Source organism: Cavia porcellus, unplaced genomic scaffold (assembly GCF_034190915.1).
Source record: "Cavia porcellus strain 051 isolate PalLab524CR breed Dunkin Hartley unplaced genomic scaffold, mCavPor4.1 scaffold_17, whole genome shotgun sequence".
NCBI classification, from domain to species: domain Eukaryota; kingdom Metazoa; phylum Chordata; class Mammalia; order Rodentia; family Caviidae; genus Cavia; species Cavia porcellus.
This window is the reverse complement of record NW_026947500.1, coordinates 34529931-34548646: the sequence shown is the minus strand read 5'-3', so window position 1 is coordinate 34548646 and position 18716 is coordinate 34529931. Positions and strand designations below refer to the sequence as shown.

The 18716-nt window shown below is 41.1% G+C and overlaps 1 protein-coding gene across 4 annotated transcripts in view; it reads right to left on the bottom strand.

The window, feature by feature from the left end:
- Positions 1–15526: 15526 nt before the first annotated feature.
- Prr5l (proline rich 5 like) overlaps positions 15527–18716 on the bottom strand; it is a 77862-nt gene continuing 74672 nt past the window's right edge. For all 4 annotated transcript variants that reach the window (XM_063227782.1, XM_063227784.1, XM_063227781.1 and 1 more), the window contains one exon: positions 15527–18278. In XM_063227782.1, coding sequence (XP_063083852.1) covers positions 17884–18278 — 395 coding nt within the window. In that variant the 3' untranslated portion in view covers positions 15527–17883. The remainder of the gene's footprint in view (positions 18279–18716) is intronic.

The window sequence follows — 18716 nt, the reverse complement described above, 5'->3', positions numbered from 1 at the left end:
GCAACTTAGCAAGGACTTAATCTGAAAATAAAAATTTTAAATAGCCATCACTCAGTGAGAAGGCCCTGGGTTCAACTCCCAGAACCACCAAAAAGTAAAAATAAAGCCCTATTGATGTGCTCCTTGTTTACTGTTCATGTAACTTTCCTAGAACCATAAGGTGGAATATTACCTGTTTTAATGGAGCAGCAGGAAAAAGAATGGGAAATTAATATCCCAAAAGATTATTTGCAGGGGGTGAGCATCTCCTTAGACTGAGTTTTCAAGGAAAAAACCAGTTCTCTGAATGGGAACGAGAAAGCCAATATGAAACTGGCCTTTATTAAAGGATAATTTTCTGACTCACAGATATCAAATTGAGCCTGTGTTAAAGATTTTATTAAATTCTTAATGAGGGGACCAAGCAGGTGTTATAATCAGTCTAAAGGAGAAAACAAAGAAGAGACCTTATAGGCCAGAAAATTGAAATAAATGAACAAATGGAAGCAAAAGTAGCCTCTTCCCCAGCGGAGAAAGGAAATCAAGAGGACAGCCAGGGTCAGTGGGGCACAACTATAACACCAGCTACTCAGGTGGCTGAGGCAGAAACGTCACAAGTTCAGAGTCAACCTGGGCAACTATCAAAACAAAAAAAGACTGGACACAGGGATATTGCTCGGTGATAGGGAGCCCCTGAGTTCAGTCACCAGTACCTGAATAATTGCATCTCTATGAACAATTATTTTTGCGTTATTGTCATTTACAGAACAGTTGTAAACTAAGTTGCCTTAGAATCAAAACCAATAAACCCGAAGAGTATGGAGGAATCTAGACAATGAATAGTGTTCCACTGAAGCACAGTTTTCTCCCCTAAATTGCACTAAATGACAATTCAGTGCAATGTGCAGGTTAAACCCAAAGAGGTTTGGAGTGCCCATTTCAGCCCAGAGTTGTGCTACTCTGTCATTTACTGTAAAATGACAGCTCTGCAAAACACCAGACTAGGACACTGGCAGCAAACACAGCTTAAGCATGTGACAGTAGGTGGCAGCAAACCTCTGTTCCTGAAGACTATCTTCAGAAAGAAAGTTGTGAAATAGGACTAATGTTGAGTCCCTGGCCCTAGAAGGGGACCAGAATTTTCCTTGAGATCATATGCAAAAAGTTGTATGTGATGTGTTACTTCTGGAAAGCAAGTCCTGAAACTTTTGTTTTAAATCTGATGAAGGATACAAAGCACTTTCCTCAAATGATATAAATTCTGTGTCGTCCCAATTGTGATATTCAAAATTTGGTGCCAAATCACCTTCAAGTTGGAAACACATAAAGAGTTATTAGGTCAAGACATACAAAACCACTAGTTAGGTAGCATCAGTAAAGAGTTGACCGCTGGCAAGCTCCTGGGCTGTGACCTTGTATACAGATTTCTGGTCATGTATGAGATCCCTCGTCCAGGCCAAAGTTCAGGAAAATGAATTGCCGGGTTTCAGTCTATCCCGGGTCTCAACTTTTAAGCCCAGCCCTTTGCATCCCCTCAGAAACCTGAAACCCAGTGGCATAAGGCTCTTTACCAGAACCACATGGGGGCTTTGTCAAATGTGGGTCTCCAGGCCCAAAGCCAGCATCTCTAAGTTAGACTCAGAGGGACAGGTGGGAAATTCACACTGTAGACTCCGCTGTGCCTGCAGAGTAATCACAGTAGCTGAGAAGAGACAGCGTGAGTCAAGATATAAACATAAGCTATCAAAGTCCAATTGGTAAAATGGCAAATGCATGACCCATGCAGAAAAAGAAAGGGCATGTCAAAGGTTTTATTTGGTTGCTCATTAATTTATGACTTAACCCTCAGATGGTAAAACTGATATAAGCTGGGTGTGTGTGTGTCTTATGCCTGAAATCCCAGCACTTAGGAGGCCGAGGCAGGAGAATTACCTTGAGTTCAAGATGTGTTGACTACAATGTACTACGTAGAAGACCGTTTCTGAAAAAAGCAAACAACGTAAAAACAAATTGTAAAACCACTTACAATCCAACAGGAAAAGCATTTTCAAGACCAAAAAAGGAATGTTAGGGTAAGATTACTAGGTTACAAAGCTGATTGAATTAATGTCCTTCGGGATAATAAAGTCATAATCTTTGGGGAATTTTCCCAATCCAGTAGAAAAATACAAATTAACATAACTTCACAGTAGAGTATGTGGGATCTAAACTAGCAAAATGAAACACAGGCACATTCTTATAGAAAGTCAACTAGTTCTTGTGTGGACTTGTTAAACAATTATTCGCTGTGACTTTGAAAGGATATGCTACTCAAATATTTATTTCCAAATTGAAAATAATTACTTTTATGGTGAATCAAGACAAAAAAAAAAACAACTTGAGCAACTATCTCTAAGACGATAATGTGTTATCTATTAACTGGTGATTTCTTACTGTTTTTTTTTTGTTTGTTTTTTTGGTTTTTTTTGTAGCTTTGTATTACTTGTACCCTTACACCGCTTTGTTTTGTTTTGTTTTTTCTCTTTTTCCTTTTAAATAAAATTAAAAAAAAAAAAAGACAAAAAAACATGGAAAGACTCCACTCCTCTTAAGAGAAAATTCAGGCTGGTACAGATAAATCCAAAACCAAGAATCAGTTCATTCAGAGCTGACATACTCAGAATTCATGTATAGCCTCCCTAGATTTGCAATGCTAGTTAAAAGTCACTTTGTCTTGCTTTTTTATAGTAAGTGATTCGACATCTGTAGTTATCTGACTTAAAAACTAGTCACTCTCTAGCTTCTGTTAGATGTTCATCGTGAACAGGTTTTAAAGTTTGTTCCTTTGTTTTCCATCTGAAAATTCAAGGACTTTATTTGTTTAAAAATCAAAAACATCCTGTAATTTCTGTAAAAACAGTGGTCCTCCTGGGGAATTAAACTGTGGCCATTGAAACCATGAATTTACATACATAGAAAAACTATGTATCTCAACTCAACTTCAGTAGCTTTTGACAATTTATTTTTTAACCTTTGAACCATGGTTTAAGAATAAATATTTCTGTTATGAATAAATACCTGAGGGTTACCAACTTCTTCATTTCAGTTCCTTCTACTAATTTCAAGCCAAATTAAAATTTAGTAAGTAAGTAAAATTTAGTCAGTTTTTGCAAAGTAGAGTGGTCATCTCTAAGTGGAATTACCATTATTACTTTGTTCTTTGGACTTTTTTGGGTATTTTTCCTCTTTTAAAACCCCAAAACATGTCTTTTTAATTAAGTTAACCTGAATTTTGGGGGAAGCATTGGGGACTATATCTTGGCCTTCAATACATGCTAAGTATAAGCACTAACACTGAACTATACTCTCAGCGCCCTAACTTACTTAATTTTGTACAGTCCTTCATAGAACAAATACACCATTCATTGTTTAGAATAATAGTATCTATCATACTCTACATTTTGAAAATTGGTATTTAATATAACTATTGAGCCGGGCATGATGGTGCATTCCTGTAATGCCAGCACTTGGGAGTCTGAGGCAGGTGGATTGTTGCAAGTTCGAGACCAGTCTGGGCTACAAAGTGAGCCCAAGGCCAGCCTGAATCACATAGTGAGACCCTGTTTCAAAAGGACAAAAATAAAATAACTATTGATACATATAAAACCTACCTATTTTAAGATATTTATTGGGGCTGGGGATTTAGCTCAGTGGCATAAGCGCCTGCCTTGCAAGCAGGCAGTCGTGAGTTTGATCCCTGGTACCGATAAAAATGAAAAAGCCAGAAAAAAATTTTTAAAAAAAGATATTTATACAATATTCATAACAGCATTATTTACAATAGCAAAAAAATATAAACAGCCCCAAATGACTATCATTGGATAAATAAAATGTGGTAGCTATCTAGAGAGTGCATACTCTCTACCCTTTAAAAATGGAAATTTCAACAAATCTACAATATGGATCAACATGAAGAAGGACAAATACTGTATGATTTATTTTACATGCAGTACCTGGAATAGTCCAATTCATAGAACATACATACCATGATGTTTTCTAGGGGCTGAGAGTAGGGTAAAGGAGGAATTAGTGTTTTAATGGGTACAGAGTTGCAGGGAAGGAAGAGGAAAATGTTCTGGAAAGGGATGGTGATGATGGTTGCAAGAATAGTGTGCACATCTTCATGTGACAAAATTGTACACATAAAAATAGTTCAAATAGAAAGGTGCGACATACCTTTTACCACAATATCAAAAAGAAAAAAATTCTGCAGTTTCAAACATGCAATTCAATAATTTCCAGTTATCTTACCAAGAGATGCAACCTTCATCATAAATCCATTTTAATTGTTTCAGGACATTTTCATTACTACGAAAAGACCCATGATACCTTAAAAGGAGTAATCCCCATTCCCATCCCCAGCCGTCTTAATAAATAAACTTGCTGTTCTTTATAACATATATTATATGGAGTCATACAATCTATGGCCTTTTATATCTAGCTTCTTTTATTCATCAAACTGTTTTTGAAGTCTTCCCACGACGCCTCAAGTGTCAGTAGTTTATTCCTTTTTTATTGCCAAACTGAATTTCACTCTTTATGGATGTACTAACTATCCATCAGTTGGATGTATAGTTGTTTCTGTTTGGGGCTGTTATGTATAATACTGCTCGAACATTCATATTCAAGTTTTTGTGTAGATATATTTTCATTTCTCATAGATAGCTTTGTAGGAATGAATTGCCAAGTCATACGGTAGTTTTAGGTTTAAATTTTGAGAAGCTGCCGAACTTGCAAAGTGGGTGCACCACTTGTCATTTCAGCCCGCAGTGTATGAGGGTTATCATTTCTCACTGACCTTGCCGACTCTTGCTGTCTGTCTTATTCACTGTAGCCATTCTAGTAGATTTGTGGCATGAATTTTGTGGGTTGGCATTTGCCTTTCACTGATAGCTAATGATGTTGAGCATCTTTTGATGTTCTTATTAGCCAGTCATATATTTTATTTTGTGAAATATCTCTTCATATCCTTTGCCTATATTTCAATTGGGTTGTCTTTTTCTTATTTATTTATTATTTATTTATTTATTTTGGTACTGGGTATCAAACTTAAGACCTTGTGCTTGCCAGGTAGGTGTTTCCGCCACTGAGCTAAACCCCAGCCCCTTCTTAATTATTCATAAGTATTCCTTTCAAACCTTGGATGCAAGTGCTTGATTGTTATGCAGGTATTTTCTCCTAATCTATTGTTTGTCTTGTTGAGTGCTTAATGGTGTTTGTTGAACTAAAATAATTAATTAATTAACGAACATTACTCTAATAGCCAGAGATGTTGAACAGTTTTTTCTTGTGTTTATTATCCATTGGCATTTCTTCTCCTAGGAAGCCCATTAGTTTCAGTTGCTTGTTTTTTGATTGAGTTTTTTTATTTTGGGTATCTGAGTTTTTTGAGTCCTCCATATTACCTAGATACTAGTTCTGTCTCAGCGCAGTGGCTGACATTTCCCCCCCCATTCTGTATGTTGTCTCCTTTGCTATGCAGAATCTTTTAAATCTAATACAATTTAAATTTGTTGATTCTTGATGCTATTTCTTATGCAATTGACGGTCTATTTAGAACATCCTTACATAAGTCTATGTATACAAGTTTTACCTATTTTATCTTCCAGCAAATTTTCTGTTTTAATACTTAGAGCTTTGATCCATTTTGACTTTAGTTTAGATGGTGAGAGATACGGATCAAGATTCAATCTTCTGCATGTGCATAACCATCATCTATTTTCTCTTCTAAAAATGTTAGTGTTTTAGCTTTTATATTGTCACTGGGCTTTATATTGTCTATAGTTCACTTGAGTTAATTTTTGTGTATGGTACAGGCTGAGGATCCAACTTTGTTATTTTTTTTTTTTTGCATGTATCTAATTGTCCTATTACAAATTGAGCAGCTTGAAAAATTTTTCAATCTACTACTTTACACATTTGTCAAAGAACAATTGACTGTAAATACCAGGATTTATTTCTGAATTCTCAGTTATCTTCCAGTGATCCAAATTTTGATAATAGCCTATTGTCTTTGATTAGTGTTATTATAATAATATAATATAATAATATATTATAATAATATAATTCTGAAATAAGGAAATGAAAGTTCATCAAACTTGTTCTTCCTTTTTAAAAATTGTTTTAGCTATGCCAGTTATTTTGCATTTTCATGTAAAATTTAGGATGTGCATGACGATTTTTGCAAAAAAGCCCATTGACATTGTGGTTAGAGTTGCATGGAGTCTGAAGATCAGTGTGGAGACAGTTACCTTCTTTGCAATACTGAGCCTTCCAGTCCATGAATATGAAATGCCTGTTTGATTATTTAGATGCTCTTTCATTTCCCTCAGCAGAATTTTGTAATTTCACTGCATAAAGCTTGTACTTCTTTTGTTAAATTTATTCTGTTTTATTCTTTTCTTATGCTACTGTAAGTGGAATTCATTCTTTATTTTGAGATTGTTTATTGTTTTTTTTAAATATTAATTTTTAAATCATATGGCCTTGTTGAACACATTTATTAATTTTAAAAGTTCTTTGGTGGATTCTTTAAGATTTTCTATAAGATCATATCATCTACAAATAAAATTTTACTTTTCCTTTCCTATCTGTGTGCCTTCTGTTTCTTTAGTTTTTGCCTTTTTGGCTTGACTTTTGGAAAGCTCCAGGACAATGTCACATAGGAGAGGCCGGAGCAAGCATCTTGCTTTGTTCTTGACCTTTAGAGAAAAGCATTCAGTCTTTCACTATCATGTTGGGTGTTCACTGTACTTTTTGCTTATGTCTTTTATCTGGTTGAGGAAGATCACTTTGGTACAAGTTTGTTAAGCTGTTTTTCTTTTTTTTCATTTTTAAAAGTCATGAATGAATCGTATTTGTGATATTTATTTTCAACTTATGTTGATAGTAAAGACATTGAAAGTTCATTGCCAAAATTAGAGACATACAGGCCATTCAAAAGAGAACTATAACAGCCATGGTGTTGTCCCAATCAGCTGAGGATTCTTTACTCAATTTGTTGGATGTCTTGAATTATCAAAGTGTTGCTCTTTTGATGTTAGCAGTTTTTGTCTTTGAATGCCAGTAGCTCATCGTCCTTGGTGTCACATTCTTCTGTGTTCAGCTCTTAGTGTCCTTGCCCTTAGTGACTTTTAGTCATCCCTATCAGTTCCTCAGCAGCCCCTTGGTGGCTTTCTGGAGCTCTTCCAGTAGTTTCCACTATCTACCTCAGGCTACCTGAAGTCACTAAAGATCTCCACATACCAAATACTGCTGATTGTCACTGGTCCCTTCCAGTCCTTGCTATAGGAGCCTCTTGTGTTGCCCACTCACTCCTTTTAGTACAATCTGCTTAGTCCACTCTACTCGAAAGTTACAAGCAGGCAACAGAACCACCCAAGCAAGTAAGGTTTTATGGAGAACTGTTCTATAGCATGGGTGGGAGATAGCAGGGAACCCTCCTGTACTGACCCAAGAGGATATTATTTATATAGAAAAGTGGGTCCTGCGTTTCACAGGCCTATTGGAGGATTTTTAGTAGTAGCAGAAGGCAGTGGGATCTGCTGAGAGATTACATGGTGGACTCGTCCACAGTGGCTACAGGAATGGACCCACTTTGAGCCTGCTGGGTCCAGGGCAAATATCTATAAGAGCAATCTTGGCATCAAGGGAAGCCACAACTGTCATGGTGACAGATGGCTCGTCAAACTTCCAGAGAAATGACTGCTTGATGGATATCTGCCATGGTTTTGGGAAAATGGCAGGACCAAAATTACAATCTCTGTGACTTTTGAAGAATCTCTAGGAAGACTGGCTGTGTTGGTGACAGCCCATTGAGATTTGGGGACTTGGGAAATATCAGCAATGGAATCCACTCTGTCCTTGGTCTTTGCTCTATTATATGTCTTTTTTTTTTTTTTTTTTTTTTTTTGGCTTCTCAGAGAGATGGCAGCAGTGGCCTGGAGCAGGGAAAGGGTTTCCTAGCTGGTGGCCAAGCCAAATCTCCTATCAGCACAGGCCTGACTCCACATATACACGTTGTCACTTGGCTCTGTGATCTTTACCACTTATTCCCTTTGTGCCTGTTTCTTCTTTCTTCATGTGTAAATGTGACTAACAGTGTCTTCTTTCTGGATTATCAGGTTTAAATGTAGTAATAGACAGCAAGTCTTACACCAGCAGTTGGCCATTGTAAAACACAAATGCCTATTAAATGTTATAATCACTAGCCACAGGACTGTCCTTGGGGATCTCAGGAGCTTAGATGATACAGTAGGGTACTTGGCCTCTCCATGCATCATCCTGGCTATCACATACAACACAGTATGCGCATAACTTCAGCCCATTTTCTCTGGGGATATCTGCAGTTGTGTCTACCCTAATAGTAAGAGGAACAGCAGGTGATAGCAATGTTCCCTGTGAGGAAAATCTACCTCAAGGGCAGAAAGAAGCCTCCAGCCCAGAGCATCCATTGAGGAAGTGCCTCCATTTGGTTCCCCTTCAGCACATTTGTCCCGTTCTTGCTCTTGGGAGTCCCTTCAGTGTGAAACTGCTCCTTCTCCCCACTCGTACATGAGCCTTCTTCTCCTTCTCACCCCTTCCAGACATGTTTGCATTCTGAAGAAAGCCCAGAGTCTGAGGCTACCTGGGAAAGATGATCTCAGCTCTTCTGCTCTCCTCCACTCTCGCATGGCTGCACAGATTCACATTGGAATAGAAGGGTCTCCTTTTCCCCGAGAGCTACTGAACTGCCTGCCACTTCAACCCCAAAGAAGGGTTTAATGGTAGCCTTTTGGGAAACATGTATTCAGAAACAGAGCATTTGCAGAGGGTGTGTGTGTGTGTGTGTGTGTGTGTGTGTGTGTCTAAGAGAAAGAGATACTACCTTACTTTATAATGGTTTCCAGTCCAGAGTTCTAGGAGTTTCTGCAGAATGCCCAGCCCTTAGGTTAAATAATAGTCCTGTGCCCACAGATCCTCTCCAACTAGTTCAAGCAAGCACACTGCAGGCAATGTAATGTGATGCTTGGAAAGCAGAGCAGTGATTAAAAGCTCTTTGGCAAAAGATCAGACAAAACTAAGTTTGAATCCTGTCTCCACGATTTCCTAGTCACACTGATCATAGGTGATCCTCTCTGAGCTTCAGTTTCCTCATCTAGTAAATTTGGGATAAAACTTACTTTATAAAATTGTTTAAAGGACTTACACAAAACTAATATAAGATACTTAGAGTTGGTGCTATAGTTCATGACTAATAGATGATTATCTGTGCATTATAATTCATATCTTCCTTTCGAATTGACCTTTTATCACTATGAAATTTGCAAAATTCTGGTTAACAACATCAGGCTTATTTTGCTAGTGTGTTTTACATGGTATATCTTTGTCTATCCTTGTTTCCAATCTGTGTGTCCTAACATCATTTGAATTGTATCTCTTATAAGTAGCACATTAGTACATTTGTCTCATCTATTTTGATTTTTCACTGGGTTGCTTCATCCATTTATATCATATATATATATATATATATATATATATATATATATATGATACATTTATATCATGTATATATATACATATACACACATTATATCTGAGTTTAAGTCTACCATCTTCTTTGGGCGTGACTGTTTACTTAGGGCATTCCCCTTCTGGGGTCTCAGCCAAAAGCTGAGGATATTTACCAAAGCCCTCCACCTTGGTGGGGCTTAAATCTCCATCTCCTTGGCATTATATGGGGGCTGAAATCAATTCATTTCTGTGGTATCCCACCTGCTATTTTTCCCTTCTGATACTTTCTTCTAGTTCTCACTGTATGTGCTGTATCAGTCAAGCTTTCTATTGCCATTAGAAGATATTAATCAAATTAAAAGGAGATACAAACAAAAAGGAAAAAAAAGAGAGGGAAGATCTGTTTTGATTCACAACTTAAGAAGTTTGAGTCCCTGGTTAATTGAGTTTATCTTTTTTTTTTTTTTTTTTTTTTTTTTTTTTTTTTTGGCTTGTAAGGAGGCAGGACATCATGGTGGGAACATATGATGGAGCAAGCACTCACCTCATGGGAAACCTGGAGAAACAGATGGGAAGGCCACATCTTCATGGGCTTAACTTCCTCTCACAGGCCCACTTCCTAAAGGTTTCATCATTGTCCAGTAGGCTAGTGGCCAAACCTTCAACATACGGCCTCCGGGGATTTTTTAAGATCCAAACCATGATATATGTTTGGCTTAGAAAGGCAAGGGGAATTTGTCCACAGATTTCTCAGATAGCCATCTATCTCATTTTTCAGTTCCAGCTACTTTAGCAATCTTAATCTCTCATCTCAGTCCAGTAAGACTGCTGCTTTCTGCATTACCCCATTTCTTCCACCCTCTTCCCCCCACACTGAGGAAAATGACTTCAGGGAAAAAACAAGGATAATTGTGAAGCTGACCTCATGTTTGCTTTCTCTGAGACCAGACCTTCTCCAAGTCCTGCCTGCACTGTTGCTAATGGCTGCCTTCTATATTCTGTCTATTTTTTATCATTACTTTGGTGAGAAGAATAATCTGTTATAATCCATTCCCCTATGACCAGAGGTTTTATGCCATTTCTATTTATTGAACTCAAGTATACAGCAAAAATTTGACTTCACTCTGCTTCAGTCTACAGACACAGGAATGACCTCATAAATTGGACCACAAGCAAAGCTATCTGAGATATTTACCTGATATCAGACTGAGATTAAGACATTTATTTGTTATGTGGAGAATATGAAAGAATTCAGGTTCTATTATGTTGTAGATATTTTCATTCTTTAGGATTCCTCATAAAGGTCATTGCAGTTAGGCCAGAAAAGCCAAGGAAATTAGGAACGATTCTAATGAATGACTGAGTGAGACAGGTATTCTTCTAAAGAGTCAGACAGTTACCCAAGCCAGGAACAAAGCCTCCAAGAGTATTTCTTCAAAGTTATGAAGTCATTGACTAAGCAACGATAAGTTGGACCCATTGTTTTTTGGGGACTTTGACAAGAATGAACTGTGTTTCTCCCGTGAACCCAAGAATGCTGCAGAGAAGTCACCATAATTACTTAGATAATGTTAGAGCCTCCGCAGATGGAGATGAGAAAAATCTCTGGTTGTCCTCAGCTCTGTTAACACATACAAACGAATAACTTGCTTACCTGGAATGATGACTATCTTCTTTAAAGATTGTATTTTTTAAACCAGATTCATCAGTCAGGGTTTAGTCAGAGGATATAAGCCTCATCAGTTATTTTAACAGAGAGAACTTAATAAAAAAAATTATTAACCAAGAACTGAACAAATAAAATGGCAAAGAAGAAACACAGAGGAATCATGCAGGTGATATGGAAAACAAAAAGAGAAATGTTGGCACTGCAGAGGTTGGAGAGGGGCCCTCAACGCTGGGTTTCCAACTTCTGCGGAGGGGACCAAGCCAGCTGGCATCGGTTTGTCAGAGGGGAGGTGTCGAGGCTGGTTCTGAGAATGTGGGAGCACTGCCAACAGGAACTCACCGCTGCTGCTGGACCCAACTTTCACTCTTCACATTGACCAAGACAGAATGCGCCCACTGCTTCTCGTTCCACCAGCCTTCCTGTTGGCAGAGCCTTAGGACCCAGCTGACAAAGCAGAAATGTGGTTTGTAGAGCCCAAACCACAGCATCCCAAAAGACAGCTTGCATCTGAGACGATAGCATGACTCCCCACAAAGGTGTAAGTGTAGAAAATTTCAAAAGAAACATAGCTTAAAACACTAACATTTTTACATTAGAAGGAATTTATGCATAGTTGGTGATTTAAACCTGTGCAACATTTAAGTGATTAAAGCCTATTAGAGTGACATTTTTATAACTCCACTTTAAAATGGAACAGTTGAATTAGTTTAGACTTGTGAATTTTTATGATAACATCTAAATTTAAGTAGAATATAAAATCGTTTAACTGGATTTCAGGTTTCCTTTATTTATAACCTTAATTTATTAGCTTCTATAATTACTTAGGTTTGGGGATGATTTTGCTTGCTATCAGAAAAGCTGAAGTATTTTAAAAAGAAATAAATATATTAAATTTGTAATTTTACTTAAGTGATTTAAGTATTGAACATATATATATATATATATATATATATATATAAGCAAGTTGTATTCTAAATCTCCTCTGAAGTTACTGCTAAAATAACAAAATTGATGAGCTGAACTTAAAAATCTAAAAATCAAATTTGAATTTTAATATTGATTATGAAGAAAAACTATTGTATTTTTATTAAATTATTAGTAATTGTTAAACTTAAAATATTATTTTAAAGCCAAATTTAAAGTTAATATCAAAGGGAAAAAACCCCACTGAAATCATTCTTACCTAAGAAATTTGCCTAAGACACCAGAATATCCTTACCCACAAACACTCTCGAGTGGCTGGAGAGGAGAGGGCAGGAGATGCAGCTTTGGTTGTTGATGTTTCCAGAATGGCGCAAGTCTTCTCTCTCCTTGTAGCAGGCTGAGGAGGTTTTGCTCTGGCTTAGCTATCCTCATTCCTCAGTTCCTATCAAGCCAGGACACCTCAGAGAATAGGACAGCTGGACTTGAGCTGAAAGATCCTAGGGCCACATCCCACCCAGCTGCATCACTAGGGACCCCAGCTTCAGTTTGCTCATTTGCAGAATGCCCATTAAGAATGCCATCGCGAGGATCAGCAGACTCCTCGTGTAGCAGGGCAGTAGAATTTTAGTCTTCCTGAGAGAGGGGAATGATTGCAAGAGCATTCTGGCCTCAGCATACTGGCTTGGGACACTCTTCCCCATGTCTTGGCAAAGAGATGACCCTATGCCAAATAAAAGAGGGCCGGTCAAGAAGGGCCACTGGCTCCAAAGCAAAAGAGAAGCCCCATGGGCAGGGTTCATTCTTTGGATGAAAGTAGCAGCCTCTGACTGGAACAGGAGTGGTTCGGATCCTGGTCCCCCACCTGGGTTCACAGGAGTGTTGGTCTCATGGGCTTGCTTGCGACACGCATGATGGGGAAGACTTCTGCTTAGGGAGAAAGGAGGAGGAGTCAACCAGGAGAGAAGGGGTGGAGATCAGAAATATTCCATCCCACAGAATCTTCTCTGGCTTGCGAGACCCAAGGCCTACAAATATAAATCCCACATCTTTGCCTTCCTGGGAGAACACCTGAGAATGTACAGAGGAACCAGGAGAAGCAGAAGGGTCCTCAGGAGAAGGCACGGTGGGCAGAACTGAGGAGACATTTTCCCAGAACAATGAACAAGATAGTAGCCAACAAGGTCAGGAAGGCCACTGCGGACACTTTGTGGAGGACCTTGAAGTTATGGCTAGCTTGGGTGTATGGATTTTATGGAAAGCCAAGGAAGAGTTTTATAGCAGGAGTTGCATTTTAGAAACATCAGCTGGGAACATCTACCAGGGAAAAATGAAATCTGGAAACGAATATAGAAATACGGAGTTGTAAAATCCTAGTAAGGGAAGTTGAGTCCTGAAGGCATACGGGGTGGGAAATAAAAGACTTGATCCAGAGTCTACAATCTCGGTCACTGTGGACTCCAGGCCACGGGGGCAGGGGGCAGGCTTTAAGGCCGTTAGGTCAGTCTACCCAATGTGCCCTTGACACTGAAAACAGGACCCACATGCACTGCAGTTGTGCCTTCCTGGGCCAGCAGACCACACAGATGGCTTTTCTTCTGCCTGAGCAGCAGAAGGGCAGTTCTGCTGGGGAGATAAGGGAGACCTGAGAGAGAATGTCAGAGGATACCAGAAGTCTCTGGCCAGAGGGACAGGGGCACAGGGCATCCAGGAACTTTCAGAAGAGCTCAGCCAACCTCCTACAGCTTGTTGGGTAGCACGAATGTAGGGAAACCCTTAGGGAAGGCTCTTTTTGATCCATCTTGTTTTCCTATTGTAGTTTTCTCCAAAAAAATGTTTCACTGAAATGAGATCTTACAAATGAGGATGTGGACAAGGAACTTCCTGAGTAGGCCAAGGTGGTTTGTCAGGAGAATTCTGCCCACAAGAGTTATCAGTCAATAAAGAAAGCAGAACCTGAGGCTCTGGCGGTAGGAAGAATAATCTACTCCCAAGACATTGACATCCTAATCCCCAGAGCCTTTGAATATTACAAGGCAAGGGGGACTTTGTAAATGTGATTAAGTCTTGAGATGGGAGATTACGCAGGGTACCCAGGTGGCCCAATGTAATTACAAGGGTCTTTAGAACTGGAACAGGGGAACAGAACCCAGGTCAGAGTGACACAGTGGGACAGCCCACCACTCACTGCTGGCTTTGAAAATAGTGAGCGCAGCCATGAGCCAAGGAATGTGGACGGCCTTGAGCAGCTGGCAAAGGGAAGGACACCTTATCCCTGGGCACTTCCAGAGTAATGCAGCCCTGACAATGCCTTCCTTTTGAGAAGTCCAGTAAGACCCACGTCAGACTGTGAGATACCACCGACAGAGCTGTGAGATAACAGGGACTTTCGTCTTAAGTTTCAAAATTAATAAAATGTGTGCTATCTTAAGTGACAAAGGCTTATTACGGCAGTGACAGGCACTGAAAGCAGAGTGGGAGCCTAGGTCCCGCTCATCAGTCAGGTCTCAGCTCAAGTCAACTCCAAGAGGGACACCTTCCAGGCACCTTACCTGTGGTCACCCTCTGGTCACCTCTAGTCATTGGCTCTTTACTATCCTTTATGTTCATTATTTAAAACGCTGATAATGAGCGGAGTTCCAGCCTTCCCCACTAGACAGTGAGCGCTAAGGGAGCTGGCATCTTGGTTATTTGCCAATCACCATATCCACTATATGCCAATCACCATATCCTTAGTACCAAGAAAAGTGATGAATCACATTGAGAGCTCCACAGTACCGGATGGGAGTGACTGGAACGGCTGTGGTGCTGTGCTAATGTCACAGAGGCACCAGTGATGTGAAACCTCCTGAGGGCAACTACGCAGTGACTGCTTATCTTAATGCTAACAGATGGAGGCTCAGCAAAATGTAGACCATTAATCAATACAGATCACACCTTGTCTAGTGCTCTTAGTCTTCAGAGGGCTCAAGCTACTGCTGCAACAGCCAGCCCAGGAGTATTTATGCAGCGTAAACTGTAAATTCTCTCCACCCATCAGAATGGGCAAAATATGGACAGTCCCAGAGTAAACACACTTAGTGTCCCATCTAGCTCACACACTCTGGGGACAGAAACCATGCTTGTTTTCAAAGAGGCCTTGCATGTGTTTGCTAAATGCCACAGGCAGGTTGCTTCTCTAGGGAATGGTTTGCCTATCTAGTCCAGGATGCTAAGTAAAACCCAGAGATTTGCTGAGGTAAAGCCACTACCTAACTGGAGAATGGGCTGTGGGAGAAAGGGGTGAAGGAGCAGGACAAGCAGGAGCAGGGAGGGTGGGACCAGGATACACGAAGGGGTACACGAAGGATACACGAAGACCTCATTGGACTGCTGTGCTTGAAAATTTGATCCACACACACGGAGGCGCCCAGCATGGTAACAGAGTAGCACAGACAACAACGTGTTTATTTGGTCTGTTTTGGAAACAGTTGACATGAATGAAAGGTTTGGGTTTGTGAGTTCATTCAGAGTTGAGTTGTGATTGCTTCCTGTCACTCAACCTTAGCCACGGGAAGATCATGGCACACCTAATAAAAAAATGAATCTTCATTGCACAGAGGAAGGAAAAGCGGTTAAAAATGCTTCCAAGTGTCACTGTTGCAATGGGTCTAATAGCTAAAATGCCACAAAACATCCACAAAATTTTTGTGGACAGCCTGAAATATTTACTGTACTGTATCAGGCGTGGACAGTTAAAGCTGTAAACTGGCTAACAGCAGCAATTAAGTACACTGCCTGTCCTGACACTGATTCGCAACCTGAGAGCTTAGGCCTTTAACTGATGGCCACTCTCCCATCAAAGTTGTGACACCGAAAAGGCCTTTTTAAAATGGGTGTCAATCTTATAAACTAAATAAGCAACCCCAAGCATGGTTAATTACTTTGCCTAATCAATAAATAGCAGTCCCAAGTGTATGCTAAATGTCCAACAAGAACAAAAGTCAGGAGTTTTAAGTAAATCAAGACGTTGCTACCTATTGGTGTTCTATTTGCTAATGCGTGCCAGTCTTTTGTGGACTTTATACAATACACACACACAAGTTGTGTGTGTGTGTGTGTGTGTGTGTGTGTGTGTGTATAAATGTCTGAGCTCTCCTTTGGACTCCTCTTCCACCATTCTCATGGATGAAAGTAAAACAACTTTCTAAAAATAATTTCCAAGTGATAAGCCATCAAAATCACAATTCTAGTCATATTTCAGGTCTCCACTCAGAAAGGAAACGCTATCACGTCTTCGATGAGCTTGGAAGGTCTCATCTCCAGCTGGTGGCTCACACAGACCCTCATCCTCTCCCAGCACCCTCTTGCCACACTGGAAGCCGCTGTGGTGAATATTTTGAGATTTCATACATAAAACTTCCACAAACAGGACCCTGAAAAGCCAACATATGCCACCAGAAGCATCAAGGGGAACCTTCTCTTTTTCCTGAACTGCTATCAGTAGGGTAGACAGAAGACAAAGAGAGCAGCAACTCAAGGTGAATCAAAAGCCCCGTCATCTGCAGAAAGTGGTAGTAAGGACACAGCACAGTTCAGAATTGCTGGAAATTCTAGGCACTTCTGGGTACACTGTTGTTGCAGAAAATAAGTTTCCGCAAAGAGATCTTGCCCACATCTCCACTGCCTCCCTGTATGCACTGACACATCACATCTGCTCACAGGGCAGTCTCCCCATCCTTTCCCAGAGGCCATGCCCACCACAAACATGCACCGCTTGGGATTTGACTCCCACTGCTTCCAGAGTGCCATAGCACGTGAGTCCTGCCAGCTATGGATCACTTTATTTTGAACCACTCCTAGTCTCCTTTCTTGGGCGTCTGCAAGTTTTCTACTGTGGAGTTTTAGTTGCAAGACACAGCCCACTGGAAATGAACAGTGTAATTTCCTATGTGCAAATACTCACAAACAATTTTTTGAAACAATACATTGTTTTAAAAATTCAAGTCAAATCCAGGTACAGATTACTTGGTTGCTATCACCCAGCCCCTTGCACCCACGATGAGAAAGTGGTCCGTTTCTGAAACGAGGGGGATGAAGGCACCAGTGACTGAAGGAGGTCGGTTCCTTGCACTTGGGAGTCAGCCTGAGAGAAACACTGAGGCTGAGTGCCCGTGGGGCTGCTCCAGTCTCTGGCTGTCCAGGGCCAAAAGCCAAAGGCCTTCACATAGGTAGCACGTTGTCTGTGGGTATAGCTGAGGATGGACCCACACTCACTATGGGGCAGGGCCATCCCAGTAATCTGAAAACTCAGGTAAGGATGGTGTGTTCCCAGGGCCATGCATGGCAGAGGATGCAACTGACTTTCACTCTACACAAAACTTCTCTACCACTCTGTACCCATAAGCCTTTGTGTTAAAGGAACCTGATGGGGGAGCTGCAGGGGCCAACATGTTCTTGGTGGCTTTATGTGTGGTCCAGACCACCCCTGCCACCTGCATACTAGGAGCAGTGGGGTAGATTCCTGGGAGCATTGGTGTCAGTCCAGTATCACAGGAAGAAAAGTGAAGCAGTGAAGATCTAGGTCAGGTGGACAAGGCTAGAGGTCAGAAGGGAACTGCAGGCAGTCGGGTCTGTGTGGCTAAGAAATGCTGGTCAAAATAAAGGGTTTCCCTGCAGGGCACTGAGACCAGGCTTGGGCCCTAAAGGAAATGAGGCAGCATTGCCCACAGAGGAGTGGTCTGTGGGGCTGACTGTCCTCATCCTGGTTGTGGAGCTGGAGCGGGAAAGTCCCAGGCGGTGACTCAACTGAGGGAAGCACAGTTCAGCTCTGCATCCTCCTGGCTGTCCCCTGCCACCTCCTCCAGTTCATCGGGGCTGTCAGTGATGTTGGGCTCACTGGAGCACTGCCGGTGGGGTGGTGGGAAGCTGGGCGGCAGGAGCAGGCACTTGTCCTCACTGCCATCCTCCTCCCCTAAGCCTGAGTGAATCATGGTGGCCATGGCCAGCAACTGGATGTCTGAGTGGGCGTTGGCCACTGTGTGCCGCCGGACACTGCCACACTTCTCCAGGTAGGCCTCCCCCTCCTGCTCCGTCAGTGGGGTCAGAGCCATCTCATTCAGTGGCCGGCTGGCTGTGGCCAGTGGAGAGGCATAGTTCAGGAGTGTCATCTTGGGCCGGACCCTGGAGTGCCGTCTGGCTGCAAGAGAAAAAGCAAGACAGGCTATAATTGGGGATGGGGTAGTGGTGACCAAAAAGTCCTCATTAGTTTGGAGGAAAGTGAGGTGGTGGCTCAACCTCTAGGGACAACTTTGGGTGCAGCCCTGCTGATATCTAAGGAAGGAACATGGTCATGTTTCTGTTGCAACATTCCCTTGGCAGCTGCCCCTGATAGACCAGGCAGCCACCAAGACTTTCCTTGAAGATTAGGGCAAGGCAGTCTCTCCTCTTTCCTTGCTGCTGCCTGAGCCTCACTGGATTTACCCTAAATCCCCTGTCAGCCAATCTCCTTTGAAGACCTGGGCGCTGGCTGGGTGAGTGCCAAAGAAGCCTTCTGGCTCCATTCAGGATGTAGCCTCTGTTGTGCCCACAAACAACATGAAAGGGGCACCACAAGCTGAATGCAGAAGAAAAGATA